Source organism: Cygnus atratus, chromosome 1, assembly GCF_013377495.2.
Source record: "Cygnus atratus isolate AKBS03 ecotype Queensland, Australia chromosome 1, CAtr_DNAZoo_HiC_assembly, whole genome shotgun sequence".
NCBI classification, from domain to species: Eukaryota; Metazoa; Chordata; class Aves; order Anseriformes; family Anatidae; genus Cygnus; species Cygnus atratus.
Window position 1 is genome coordinate 9,903,520 of NC_066362.1, and position 13,672 is coordinate 9,917,191.

General features: G+C 36.1%; 1 protein-coding gene across 1 annotated transcript in view; it reads left to right on the forward strand.

The window, feature by feature from the left end:
- Positions 1-13,672, forward strand: part of PCLO (piccolo presynaptic cytomatrix protein) — a 368,631-nt gene that overhangs the window by 161,260 nt on the left and 193,699 nt on the right. Inside the window, exons 4-5 of the mRNA XM_050708091.1 lie at positions 5,297-5,767; positions 5,843-6,514. Coding sequence (XP_050564048.1) covers positions 5,297-5,767; positions 5,843-6,514 — 1,143 coding nt within the window. The remainder of the gene's footprint in view (positions 1-5,296; positions 5,768-5,842; positions 6,515-13,672) is intronic.

Here is a 13,672-nt window from a genome sequence, read left to right on the forward strand (position 1 = left end):
GCAGTGAGGAGGAAGAATTAGGAAGGGATAAAGATATGCTCCAGCCATGACAAAGAAATTAATTAGTTGGCCTCCAAATGAAACTAAAACATTTGACTTCTGAGGTAAATTTAGAGATGTTCTGTGGGAAGAAGTGTTTATTTTCACCTTAAAAAATACATTAGGTACTTTGAGTTACTTTTAATTAGTTTACCAATTGGTGTTTGCCAAGAGAGGGTAATCTATCTAGCAACATTGCAGTATCTATCAACATACTGCAATAAAAAATCCTTGAATGGCAGAGAGATGGAGTAGTAGACCTATTGTTTTCAACTTGAACTCCTCTGGCATTGTGGCATTTGCAAAAGTAAGGGAACTGACATGCTTCAGCCCTTGCATGACACTTTAAAAAATAAACAGTTGCAATGAATGTTAGATGTATGAACTTTTCACGATGGCATTTGTTTATTATAAAACTGAATGAAGAGGACATTGTAACACAGCTCCTTTGTACTGTGCAGCAGTATGAGGTTGTTAGGAAAACACAGTGAGAGAACCACAGACTTAGAATACTAAAGCACATTGATATTGCTTGTGATACCAAGGATAATGTCTACTGCCAATTCAGGAACTAAAGAGTGTGAATATTTCTGTAAAGAACTAAGATTTATCTAGTGAAGACTGCTGAAGGAAGATTATGTCCATTTCCCAAGTCCTAATAAATTTGGGTTGACAGGCTAACTGAAAAGATAGCCTAAGGAAAAACTAGCATTTAGGGCATGAGGTTAACTGAGGAAAAGTTGAGTCTAAAACTGAGGCATATGACTTCATAGTACAAAATTCAATTTACAGAGAACCATTCTGACAGTGAATTAGGAACTAGAGGGCTGGTGATATAAGATTTGTATAGGTTATTTTGTGATCAAATATCTTCATGATTATAAAAAACTTAGATTGCATTTTAAAACACATAGCTTGAGAGATGTATTTTCCAAGCCTACATAGCAACCCTAAAAAAAAAAAAAAAAGTGATAATTAGATGCAAATATAACAAAAGTCCAAGAGGACAATGACAAGATTCATTAAATCACTGTGTATCTAGACAATTCCAGGTCATTTCACTAGCACCACTTACATCAGTATGGCAGGGAGGCAAGATGAGAACTTCCATCTCATGACATGATTTAGCACAATTTGCCAATTCACTCATCATCAACTGCCTTTGTTCGTCTTTATTATCATTACTTTCATTTTTAAGAGACTTGTTCTATGATGTCCTCAGCTCTACTGTGTGTGAATCTAAGAAGGGGCATGTGTATGAGCAATGGAGGCTACAATTGCAGAGGTACTAAGTGGTATCTACCTTACCAACAGAGCTAGGAGAAATGATAAGAGCCAAATGCGGATGTGTACAAAAGGTACAAGCATAGAGACCCTACAAAACAGATGTATTACCAGGAAATAAATGGAAACAATGTCATGCACAAATGGTACTGTGAGAAGAACCCATGCATTTAATGTATAAAGTAACATGTTTTTTAAATATATATGTAGTTAGTATGTGAAATGGAGCAAACTCTTGAACCATGGATTATTTCATGGTAGAAGACAATTATTATTATTATTTATTATTTTTAATGACGTAAAAGATAGTTGAGGGTAGATTCTGAGAAGCTTAATAACATTTGAGTATTATTCCCATGTTCTGTACTGAAAGAAGCTGTATTAACATAAGTAATAATGGTAATATTTCTGCCTACTTTGTGAAATGAGAATTTATTGTTTTTTTTTGAATCTATGGTAACTTTAAAATAAAAATGAGCTGTCATAATTATCTGGTCAACTTTCTGTAGCAGCCTTTTCAGTCTTTCTGAGAAAAGAATCAAAAAATACTATGACATTGGTTCTTTATTCTGTATTCTATTTATAATAAATATTATCTAGTATATTTAGAACTCCTGATAGTACTACTATCATAATTTCTGTGGATTTAAGGCCAAATTAGTTTCCAGATATATTAATTTCATTTTTAGGTTATAAAAGATAGTTCGCAGCATAGTTATGTTTCCCAGTATTGATTTCCAATTTCTAAACAGGCCACACCAAAAAGAAAGGAAGCTATAGTTAAAAAAAAATAAAAATTAAAAAAAAATCCAGGGAATCCCTAACAGAACTATTTTCAAGAAAACTATTTTTTGTTTTGCACATTTTTCACAAATGATGCCGTTTTTATTCCTATTTCCTAATTAGTGCTTTCCAGGCATATTACAGGTAGTAGCATTTTAAGGGTTAATCTCCTTTGGAGGGTTATATTTTAATGTGTTTTTTTTCTACAGAAAAAACAAAAATGAGATCTAATAGACTTATACAGATCTGCATTCAGTTAGGAATTGCAAAAGGTATAGTAACTATTAGGGCCTTCACTGCATTTAGAGACAGATGATTCAGTGCATAAACTCCATTTATTGGGACAGCATTGCCAAATGTTTTTTTATAAATATGTCTTTGTGTCAAGTAACAGGACTCACTAATTTGGTCATTTTCTATAAAAGTAGAAAATTAATACATAAGGCAATTGTTAGATGACCTGAATGATAGTGCATGCCATCATGCAATCTTGTACCTGACATGAATTTCTTCAAATAAAAACATTTTATACATTAAATAGACTTTCTTTAGCTGCACTTCAACAAAACTAGCCTACCCGAGCTTGTCTTATTAGATTTTATTTCACATCCAATTGTAATTTCATCTGCAATTCTTGTCATTTACATATAACTTGTTAGCTTAATCTTTTTTTTTTTTTTTTCCCAAAGCGGTAGCACAATACTAGTTGTTAGGTTAGTTAGAAAACAATTAAAAATGAGAATTTTAAAGCCATTTAACAATGTGGCTTAAAACTGAAATATGCAGATAGACTTCACAAATTGTGTTTCTGGTAAATTTAATTAATTCCAATATATGTCTGAAACCAAATAATCTCAGAATTTTCTGGAGATACCTAAAAAACACAGTATCCTACTCTGCACAGAAAATTTCCTAAGCACCACTGCGCTGAGAAATACTATATTTGGAGTGTGAGAGCTGAGCAGATCATTAGAGTTGCATAGAGGGATGCCCCACTTCAGCTTACCTGTCTTGAAAAGATATTTGTGGCCCTACTATGACTCAATCTGCAAGTATCAGTACAGGCTGGGGGATGACCTGCTGGAGAGGAGCTCTGTGGAGAAGGGCCTGGGGGTCCTGGTGGACGACAGGTTGGCCATGAGCCAGCAGTGTGCCCTGGTGGCCAAGAAGGCCAATGGGATCCTGGTGTGCATTAAAAGGAGCGTGGCCAGCAGGTCAAGGCTGGTGATCCTCCCCCTCTACTCTGCCCTGGTCAGGCCTCACCTGGAGTACTGTGTGCAGTTCTGGGCTCCCCACGACAAGAAAGACAGGGATCTCCTGGAAAGAGTCCAGCAGAGGGCCACAAAGATGATATGGGGCCTGGAGCATCTTCCCTACGAGGAAAGGCTGAGAGACCTGGGTCTGTTCAGCTTTGAGAAGAGAAGACTGAGAGGGGATGTTATCAATGTTTATAAATATCTTAAGTGTTGGAGACAAAGGGATATGGCCAACCTCTTTGCAGTGGTGTGTGGAGACAGGACAAGGGGCAGTGGCCACAAGATGGAGCCCGGGAAGTTCCACCCCAACATGCGAAAGAACTTCTTCACGGTGAGGGTGACGGAGCACTGGGACAGGCTGCCCAGGGAGGTTGTGGAGTCTCCTTCTCTCCGTCTGGACGCCTACCTGTGCAGCCTGCTCTAGGGATCCTGGTTTGGCAGGGGAGTTGGACCCGATGATCTCTGGAGGTCCCTTCCAACCGCTACAATTCTGAGATTCTGTGATTCTGTGAAATCTATCACTCTGTATGTGCTTGTTGAGAAATGATATACCAATGACAGGATCCTGGCATACCAAGTGTTAAGTACTCTTGGTAGGAAAACCTTCCAGTTCTTTTGTTGAAGTTAAGCCCTTCTTTACACTAAAAAAGGCAGGATTCATGGAATCAAAAGTAGAACAGGGAGTCTGATGGTTACTCCCCTGCAAATGAGGCATTCTTTGCTGGCAGGGGTCACACCTGGAGTCACAGTCTCTGCTTTTGGTATTACCTCATTTATTATTCAATTGCTAATAAAAAATGCATGGATGTTACTGAGGGTAGCTCACTACCACCAGGTACCCCTTATTCTGACAAAATGTCACATCTTCTGGGTATGATTCTAAAGTATCCAATGGTATATAACTGACCAGTTATCTGTACTATCCTAGCACTATCTGCAATAATTGGCTATATAATTATTATTAGAACAAATTTGCTCTGTTTTTCATATATTATGTATTCAGTAGGTCACCAGTTTCTCTAAATCAGAGAAATTAGTGACCTCTTTGATGAGAAATTCCATCATCACAGTAAAGGGAATTAAAAACAGGCATACAAAATGTTTAAGGTGCAGAATAGACCTCATAGCCTGCAATGAAGCTCATTTTTCATTAGCAAAATAGATATTTGTTATCTCTTCTGGTGTCCAGAAAATTCTGGGCTTTTTCATTCTTTTTAGTATTTTTCTTTATTTAAAATTTCATTTTGCTGTTCTATAGAAACTGTACCCAAAACCCCACTGGAAACTGTCTCATGTAGTAGCTAGGCAACTGGCAACAAGATCTTTTGCAGACTTGTCCTTGTTTTTCTGATTCTGATTTTCTGAGAAGAGTAAAAGACAGTATTCAGCAGAGATTAAGTAGTAAAGAGAGCAAACATATACTTTCTTTGGGGTTACTGCCATATTAAACTTAACCAATGATACATACACACAAATTCAAGAGAGGAACATAATTTATGCAGAAAAACACAAAGATCCATGAATCCCAGTTCATCTTCTTTTACTCAGGTTTATGAAATTAGAGGCAGATTTTTGGCAGATCATAGAGTCTTCAGAAAAAAAAAAAAAAGAAAAAAAAGAAAAAGGTTTTAGAAATACATAAGCAAACTTTGTACATAAAGGCCATCAATACTTAGGGACAATGTAATTATTACATTTCACAATGTATTTTTATTTTTGTTCAGCCAGGCTTTCTGGAACATGACATACTTCATTTTTTTTAGAAAGGTGTTGTGGATCATCCTGCAGGAGCAGCAGACAAAGAAAATACCTGTTCAGTGTGCATAGCATAGAGATTATAAGTATTTTAATGGCAACTGTACCAGCTGAAAACACAACATGATTTTACTGTTAAGTTTTCAAATAAGTAACTTCATATGTTTGTTGTATCACAGGTACAGGAATGGCTGTGCTTAAACTGCCAGACCCAAAGGGCAATGTCAGGACAACTTGGGGATATGGGCAAGGTGCCACTTCCAAAACCAGGCCCTTCACAACCAGTATCCAAACCACCTGCGACTCCTCAAAAACAGCCTGTGCCTGCTGTCTCACATTTCCCTCAGAAGACTTCCACACCGCCTACTCCAGCAGCCGCAAAACCTAAAGAACCAGGCGTTCAGAAGGAAGTTCCAAAGCTTCAGCAGGGGAGGTTGGAAAAAACATTGTCAGCTGATAAAATCCAGCAAGGAGTTCAAAAAGAAGAGGCAAAACTTAAGCAGGGCAAACTTTTCAAGACACCCTCAGCTGATAAAATACGTGTCTCTCAGAAGGAAGACCCGAGACTCCAGCAAACAAAACTGACAAAGACGCCCTCATCTGATAAAATTTTACATGGAGTTCAAAAGGAGGATGCAAAATTTCAAGAGGCAAAACTGGCAAAAACATCCTCAGCAGATAAAATTTTGCATGGAGTCCAGAAGGAAGACATAAAACCTCAAGAGGCAAAATTGGCAAAGTTACCCTCAGCTGACAAAATTTTACATGGAATTCAGAAGGAAGACCCGAAACTCCAACAGATGAAAATGGCAAAGGCACTATCAGCTGACAAAATCCAGCCTTCAGCTCAGAAGGAAGATGCACAACTTCAGGAGGTGAAATTGTCCAAGGCAGTTTCAGCTGATAAAATTCAACATGGAATTCAGAAAGAAGACCCAAATCTTCAACATGTGAAAATTGCAAAAGCTTCTTTAGTGGAGAAAATCCAACAGGAAGCTCAAAAAGAAGAATCAAAACTTCAGCAAGAAAAGCTGTCAAAGACACTTTCAGCAGATAAAACTCCTGCAACAGGAAGTTCAGATCAAAAGAAAACTTTAAGCAAATTTGAAGAAGACAAAAAACCTCTGCTCCCAGAAAAGAAAGCACCACATTCAGAGGACAAAAAAGAGCAAGTTATAGCTGAGACAAAAGACCATGTTGCTGAACGGAAAGGAGAAGTTGAAGCACCTTGTGAGGAACTGCATGCAAAGAAACAAGAGGATGCTAAGAAAGAGGGTTTGACAACTGGGATTACCCAAATGGTTTTGAAAGCTGAAAAAGCTCAGGAAGAAGAAACTCCCGTTCAAATGTCACGTGTGCCAAGATCTGACCATGTGGAAACAGTGAGAGAAAAAACAGTAAGTGGCTTTTTCCCCCTTCCTCTCTTTCTCCCTCCTTTCCTCCCTCCCTCTTTGCTACAATTTAGAATCTGATTCTGATGGACCCTGTATCTTCCTTCCTTCCCTCTATCTTTATTGTCATTCTCTGTACAAGATGATTCTCAATGATAAAATCAGTGACTGTTTAATAAGTTACTTACCAGTTAGTTCTATTGTTTATGTGCAACTTTCAAATAGTTCTTGCATGATTTTCGGTTTAAATAATTAAGCATTTGAAAGTAAATCAAAGTTTCTGTTCAAGCACTTTTCAAATACTTCTGATTTATTTACCTGCTTCTGTGGACTCTCAAGGCTTTGGAGTTTAATTGTTGAAGTGGGAACATTTTCATTGTTCTTAATCCCAAAAGCAAATAAGATGTGATGGTAAAAGGTACAGTGTTTTTCACTACCAAAGTATAATTATAGAATCATAGAATGGTTTGGATCAGAATGGAACTTAAAGGTCATCTAGTTCCAAACTCCCTTCCATGGGCAGGGACACATTCCACTAGATGAGGTTGCTCATCCAGCCTGATGGGCCAGATCCAGTGCAGTGCTCTGCAGTGGAAGGGAGGTTGGGCACTCTACTGCAAGCTGTTCCAGGCCAGCCAGGCTCAGGGCCAGGCAGCCATCCCTGCCTTCTTTTATTTAGCAATACAGGCATGATTAGCAAGCCCACAACAGTCAGTTTGCTATAAAGCAGGAGGTATTTCATAAGGGAAATGCATTCTTCAAAATGAAATGATTTCAAAACAGCCCAGTACTATTGTATGTATCAAAAACAGTCTGGTTTGCCACTAGGTCCTTCAAAGGTCCTCTTGCAGTGATTTCAGCATGTTCTCTTCTGTCCCATCTGGAAAAGACCAGCATCCTGATTTCTGGAGAGCTGCTATCATTCCCACCCACCCTCTCACCTGAGCTCTTGCTTGCCATTCTTGTGGCAAACCTCAGTCAACACGACTTTGCAGGGGCTCTTTAGACCACTTTACCTTAAAGAATGTAAAGAGAATCATATAATGGTTTGGGTTGGAAGGGACCTTAAAGATCACCCAGTTCCAACCCCCTGCCGTCAGCAGGGACACCTCCCACTAGACCAGGTTGCTCAAAGTCCCATCCAGCCTGGCCTTGAACCCTCCCAGGGTTGGGGCATCCACAGCTTCTCTGGGCAACCTGTTCCAGGGCCTCACCACCCTCAGAGTAAAGAACTTCTTCCTTATATCTAATCTAAATCTACCCTCTTTCAGTGAAAAGCCATTCCCCCTTGTCCTACCACTATAGTTCCTGACAAAGAGTCCCTCCCTAGCTTTTGTATAGGCCTCCTTTAGGTACTGGAAGGCCACTAAAAGTTCTCCCCAGAGCCTTCTCTTTTCCAGGCTGAGAACCTCCAACTCCCTTAGCCTGTCTTCATAGGAGAGGTGCTCCAGCCCCTTGATCATCTTCATGGCCCTCCTCTGGAATTGCTCCACTAAGTCCATGTCCTTCTTGTGCTGGGGCCCCTGAGCTGAATGCAGCACTCCAGGTGGGGTCATATGAGAGCCAACCAGAGGGGGAGAATCAACTCCCTCACCCTGCTGGCCACTCTGCTTTTGATGCAGCCCAGAATACAGTTGGCTTTCTGGGCTGCAGGCTCACATTGCCAGCTCATGTTGAGCTTCTCATCCACCAGCACCCACAGGTCCTTCTCCTGAGGGCTGCTTTCAATCCATTCTCCACCCAACCTGTATTTATATTTGGGATTGCCCTGTTCCAGGTGCAGGACCTTGCACTTAGTCTTGTTGACGAGGTTTGCATGGACCCACCTCTCAGGCCTGTCCAGGTCCCTCTGGATGGCATCCCTTCCTCCAGCGTGTCGACTGCAACACTCTGCCTAGTGTTGTCCACAGACTTGTTCACAGTGTACTCAATCCCACTGTTCAAGTCTCCAACAAAGGTGTTAAATAATGCTGGTCTCGATAATAAGCATTTGAGGAATATATTGTGATTTCTGAGCATGGTATGTTAATGTATGCAACGTTTACATCTTTTTACTATTTCATTTGCCTATCCCAAGTGAAAAAGTACTTTCAAGTTGGGTTTTTGGTGGGCTGTCAAGTCAGATCAATGGATGAGTTTATGATAATATGTATTAGGTGGCTGCATTTCTAATAAATTTATTTTCTGAATGTGAAGTCAGTAACAAGTACTTACAACAGTAACTTACCTGCTGAAGTGGGTAACAGAAAATTTGTTGAGAAATTACAAATTATGTGTTTTTTTTTTCTTGTTTGTTTTTGTTTCAGTACTGCAAATTAGGTGCTGATCGTTATGTTAGAAAACTAGGAGTAGGTTGAAGAAGACTTTAACATTTGCCAAAATTATGCTTTCAAATAATATCAGTCAATAAGTAATGTACTTCATTTTTTTTTTTTCTATTTTTTTGATAACCAACGTATTTGGCCAGAAAAATAATGTGACTTGGAAATTATGCTGTGGCGAGTTCTGTTAAAAATACTATTATTTTTAGAAATCAAGTTCCCTGTCTGAGATGCAAATCCCATCACATGATGTGTTCACTCCTCTTCATGGTATCAAAAGATAAGATATCACCTGATTGTACCAAAGCAATATGAATTATGCTCCGAGTAACATAACCAGAGTCCTCCCTTCTGGAAGAAACAAGGAGATCTAACAAAAGGGAATATTAGTTTGATTATTTTATATTAGATATGAGGCACTATTGCAGGATTTTCCAAGAAGATCAAGCTTAATTTTACAAAATGTCTGTTCTGATGATTTTTTTTTTTTTGACAAATTCTTATCAGAAAACTTAAGTAGACAGATTTTTTGATGTTCTTGTTAAAAATACTATTTTTTATGTTCAAAAACATCTGTAAGAAAAAGTTTTCATCACATACTAGTCTCAATCCTGTCCAGTCATTTTTGTTTTCTGCAAAGATGAGAAAGCATGTGGCACTCCAGACAAATCTAAGATACATATACTTGATTCTGTCTCTGATTGCAACACATTTTTATTGTAAATTAATTGATGATTTCTAATTATCTCTTGATATATTATGAGGTACTCACATGCCTATATTTCACCTTTGTTTCTCTTATGTTTTATTTGCTCCTACTGTCTTTAGCTTTCTTTTACTTGTGTTCTTGGATTTTGAAGAACACTTAGATAAAGTTTAGAAAGCGTAATAGATTAATGCAAAAAGAAAATGCATAGATATCCACTTTTAGGTATTTTTAATAATAGAACACCCTGAAATACAAAACAGAACTGAATGAATGAAAAAGGAATAGCTAATTTTAAACACACCTCTCTCCCCCACCGCCTCCCCCCTCAAAAAAAAAAAAAAATTCTACCTACCCCCTTTTTGCTCCTTGGAAAAATAATTCAAGCAAAATGAAAAAAAAATATTTCTGAATTTTATTAAATTTTTTTAATGTTTACTGTTCTTTACATCGAATATTCTAGATACAATTTTTTCCCAAGAGAACGTATGATAGAAATGGAAAAATAAAGAACAATTTAAGTATTGCACACTGATACCATTTGGATGGTTAAAGGTTAAAGGGTAAAGGTTCTGATACAGTAAAATCACTGGAATGAGCCTTGGAAAATCTTCCACAGACCTCAATTTTATTTTGAGATCTGCCATCCTTTGAAATAAATGTGAGTTAAATATTGAAACGTTTTTAAAGATTTGGGCCTCAAATTAAGATTGTAGGTATCATAAAGCCATTTTTTCTTTAAATGTTCCTTTTTCAGTAATATTTTAATCTATAATTTCTTCAAACAGATGTCAAGGAACAAACTATCTTTGCTCATGATTTACAGATCTTTTTCCTGATAAACTGTCTTTTAATTACATGTGCAGTAGTAGTTAGGTGTTCTAACACTATGTTATGACATATAGTTTTGTGAATATAAAACAGTTGTCTCTCGACCCAAGTACATGAAGTTTACCATATGTACATGAACACATTACAATGTGGTGAGTTGGAAATGTAATTACAACACATCAGCTATATTATGTAAGTGCCCTTATTACTGCCTTCTCATGTTTTTTGAAGAATAATCATGTACTAATGTTGAATAACTGGGTAGAAATTAGTATATTGTAAATTGACATCAGAATTCTGATGTGTGACATTAGTGAGAAAACACAGACCATGGAGCCAGAAGAAGGAAGAAGAGGCTTGTCTGGAGTCATTTTTTTTTTTTTTGTGGGCACCGGTAGAAACAGTTTACTCAACCAGTCTTTTTTTCTTCCTTTTTTTTTTTTTTTTTTTTTTTTTAACTGGATATGTCTATTTATTCTATAAAGAGAATGACCTTTTTAAAATCATGAGTTCCTCTGCAAAATAAAATTTCTGCAACAGAATGTAATCTTGCTAATTATAAATAATTTTAAAAACTGACAAGACTTTTTTTACATCACAGTTTTCTTTTAAAGGAGTTCTGATTTAATCTGAAAACTAATTTGAGTTTTTAAAGCAGTTTAAAGCAGTTTAAAGCAGTTCCTGTCACTTATTTTAAAATAAGAGTTTTAAAAGTGAGGAACTGAAGGAATAAATAGTTTCTAAAGCAAAAACTTCTAATGAAAAATAGTTGCATGCTGTATTGTCATTGGAACTGTAGAAATGTCTCTGGAAAAGTAGGAATTCATTCTACATTAGATCATATTTATGATTGGTACAAGTTAAAGAGATTGCATTTGTTGTTTCTAAATAGTCAACACCAGCCTGTAGCATTTATAAGTCTTTTCGTTCATCATGTCTCAAGAAGATTCTTCCATCAGTGCATATATATTACAGCTAAATTTGTCAAGTATTAAAAACTCTGAATAGGCAAACTTTCAGAAAAGAAACGCCATTAAATTGTTCAGAAATGCGCAGTATTTCAACATGAACCAAAGTACTTCCTGCTTCACCAGCAAAAGTGTGCTTTTCTCTTATTGACTTAAATGCATTTTTCATCTCTAAGAGTTGATATGTGATACATGTATGTATGATACTTAGCAATATTCTTGACTCAGTATTTTGTTATTCTAAAAATCTTATGTTTAATCATATGTTTACAAGTTTGGCAATGATGATGTCTTTGTGTGTGTGATACATACATGCTAACCCTGTCCAAAACAGATTACATTTAAGAACAGATGCAGCTAATGACAATGTCTCAGTTCTCAGGCTGCATAAAAAAGGGAAAAAAATGCACCAAGACTAAAGATTGTTTATTATAAGTTGCATGCATGTGACCTCAAAATGATGTGCAGAATAATTTTTTCATGACGAATCACAGGAAAGATAATTCTACACATAAAAATAATAGAAAACATATTTGTATCTTAGTCTTAAAAAGAAAGCTAGATTTTCTTATTGCATTTATTACTAGTGATAAAGGAAGTATCTTATTTCTCTAGAACTTTTTCTTCTCGTTACTGTACAAATAACATTTTTTCAAACCACTGTTTCCTGTTACTAATAGCAGTGATGCTATGTCATAAACTGAAGTTCAACAACAGGGCAGGCAATAACAATACTCATTTCCATCTCTTCTTGGTTGGTCATTGGATACTACACATTGGATTCAGACATAATGGTACCATTACAGATTAGAAGGAGAATGTCTAAGGTTGTTCCTTGCCCACTTGTTGCCTATCTTTTTCTGATCTTAACTACTTTGTTGATGCTTTTGTCTCTATAAGTCATTGTACTACTTCATCTCCCTATGGAGAACTAAGACCTTAGAGATTCACTTTCACTACCTTGGCACAGTTAGTCCATCAACTCCTAGGAGACCTTCTGAGCTTGAACAATGTTTAATTTTCTAGAAGCTAATCCAAATTGATCCCAGTGTATGCAATTGGACATGTGTTTATAAATAATGGACATACTGGAAATAAAATAATGATTAATTATCATTGCTGAAATTGTAATGGGGGGGCATATTTCTAGATGCAAAAATAACTTGGGTTTTAATGGATTGTGTTTTGGTTTGGTTATTTTTTTTTAAATATTCTAATAAATGTCCCTTAAATATTTTTTTCTTTAGTAGAGAGAACAAATATATAAATATAAGATACAAAAAAAAAATCTGCCATTATGAGCTGAAGAATATCCAAGTGTACCTTTTTCTTAAAGAGTGCTAAAGTGTTGAAGTAGTGATGACTTCCCAAATTTATTTGGAGTATTATTGGAGTTTTGTCCAATATGATTATGATTAATCACAGCTTAATCATTAGAGTTGTCCTTAGAAATATTTATTATCAAATTTAATTTTTAAATGCTATGTTTTTGTTCTGATATCAGGATTTTGGGTTTATCATATTGGGTACACTATTGGTGAGGATAAATGTGATTTATATTCAGGATATTATCTGATTTTGCAAAGCAGGTAATAAATAATTTCTGTGAAATGGAGGTTACTTAACAAAATATTAATGACTAGATTAATGTACTGTTATTATTAATGTTAGCATTTTAATGGATAATTATATGCACAGTGACATGCCTGTAGGCAACAATAGGTACTTTACATTTAAATCAAATAATGAAAGAAAAAAAAAAACACCTGACTGGTTCTTTAAAAAACAACCTGTCAATAACAAATATTTGGTTTATGATATTTTGCCATTAAATGTAACTTTAATGTGAATAAACATTTGAAAATACTTATAATTGACAGAAACTGAGCAAATTGTAAACGTACCTTCAAATTATAATTAACACTGTCATGATTTTCTTAGTGTATTTATTCCTTTTTTTTTTTTCTTTTTTCTTTTTTCTTTTAACTCAATATATTGCTAAGGAAGCTGATAATCAAAGCTTTAAATAGAAGGTTAGACCTACTTCAGAAATTATTGACTTAGATTAGCAAAGTTGACAAATACCACCATGTGTATTATTGAGGGCCATAAAAAATATGAACATCACATCATATCATTAAAATCAGAAGACTTTGGGATGCTTGTTCTCAAATTAATATTGGATACAGGGACACTTTGTAAGATTGTCAGCTAAGATGACAGCTAAGATGACCTGTCATTTGGAGAGTGAGCTAATTTGTTAGCAGAGTCATGAAATTCTTTCACAAAATATTTCATTTCACATCTGGGAGAAACTGGGAGGAGGCATTTCATAGCT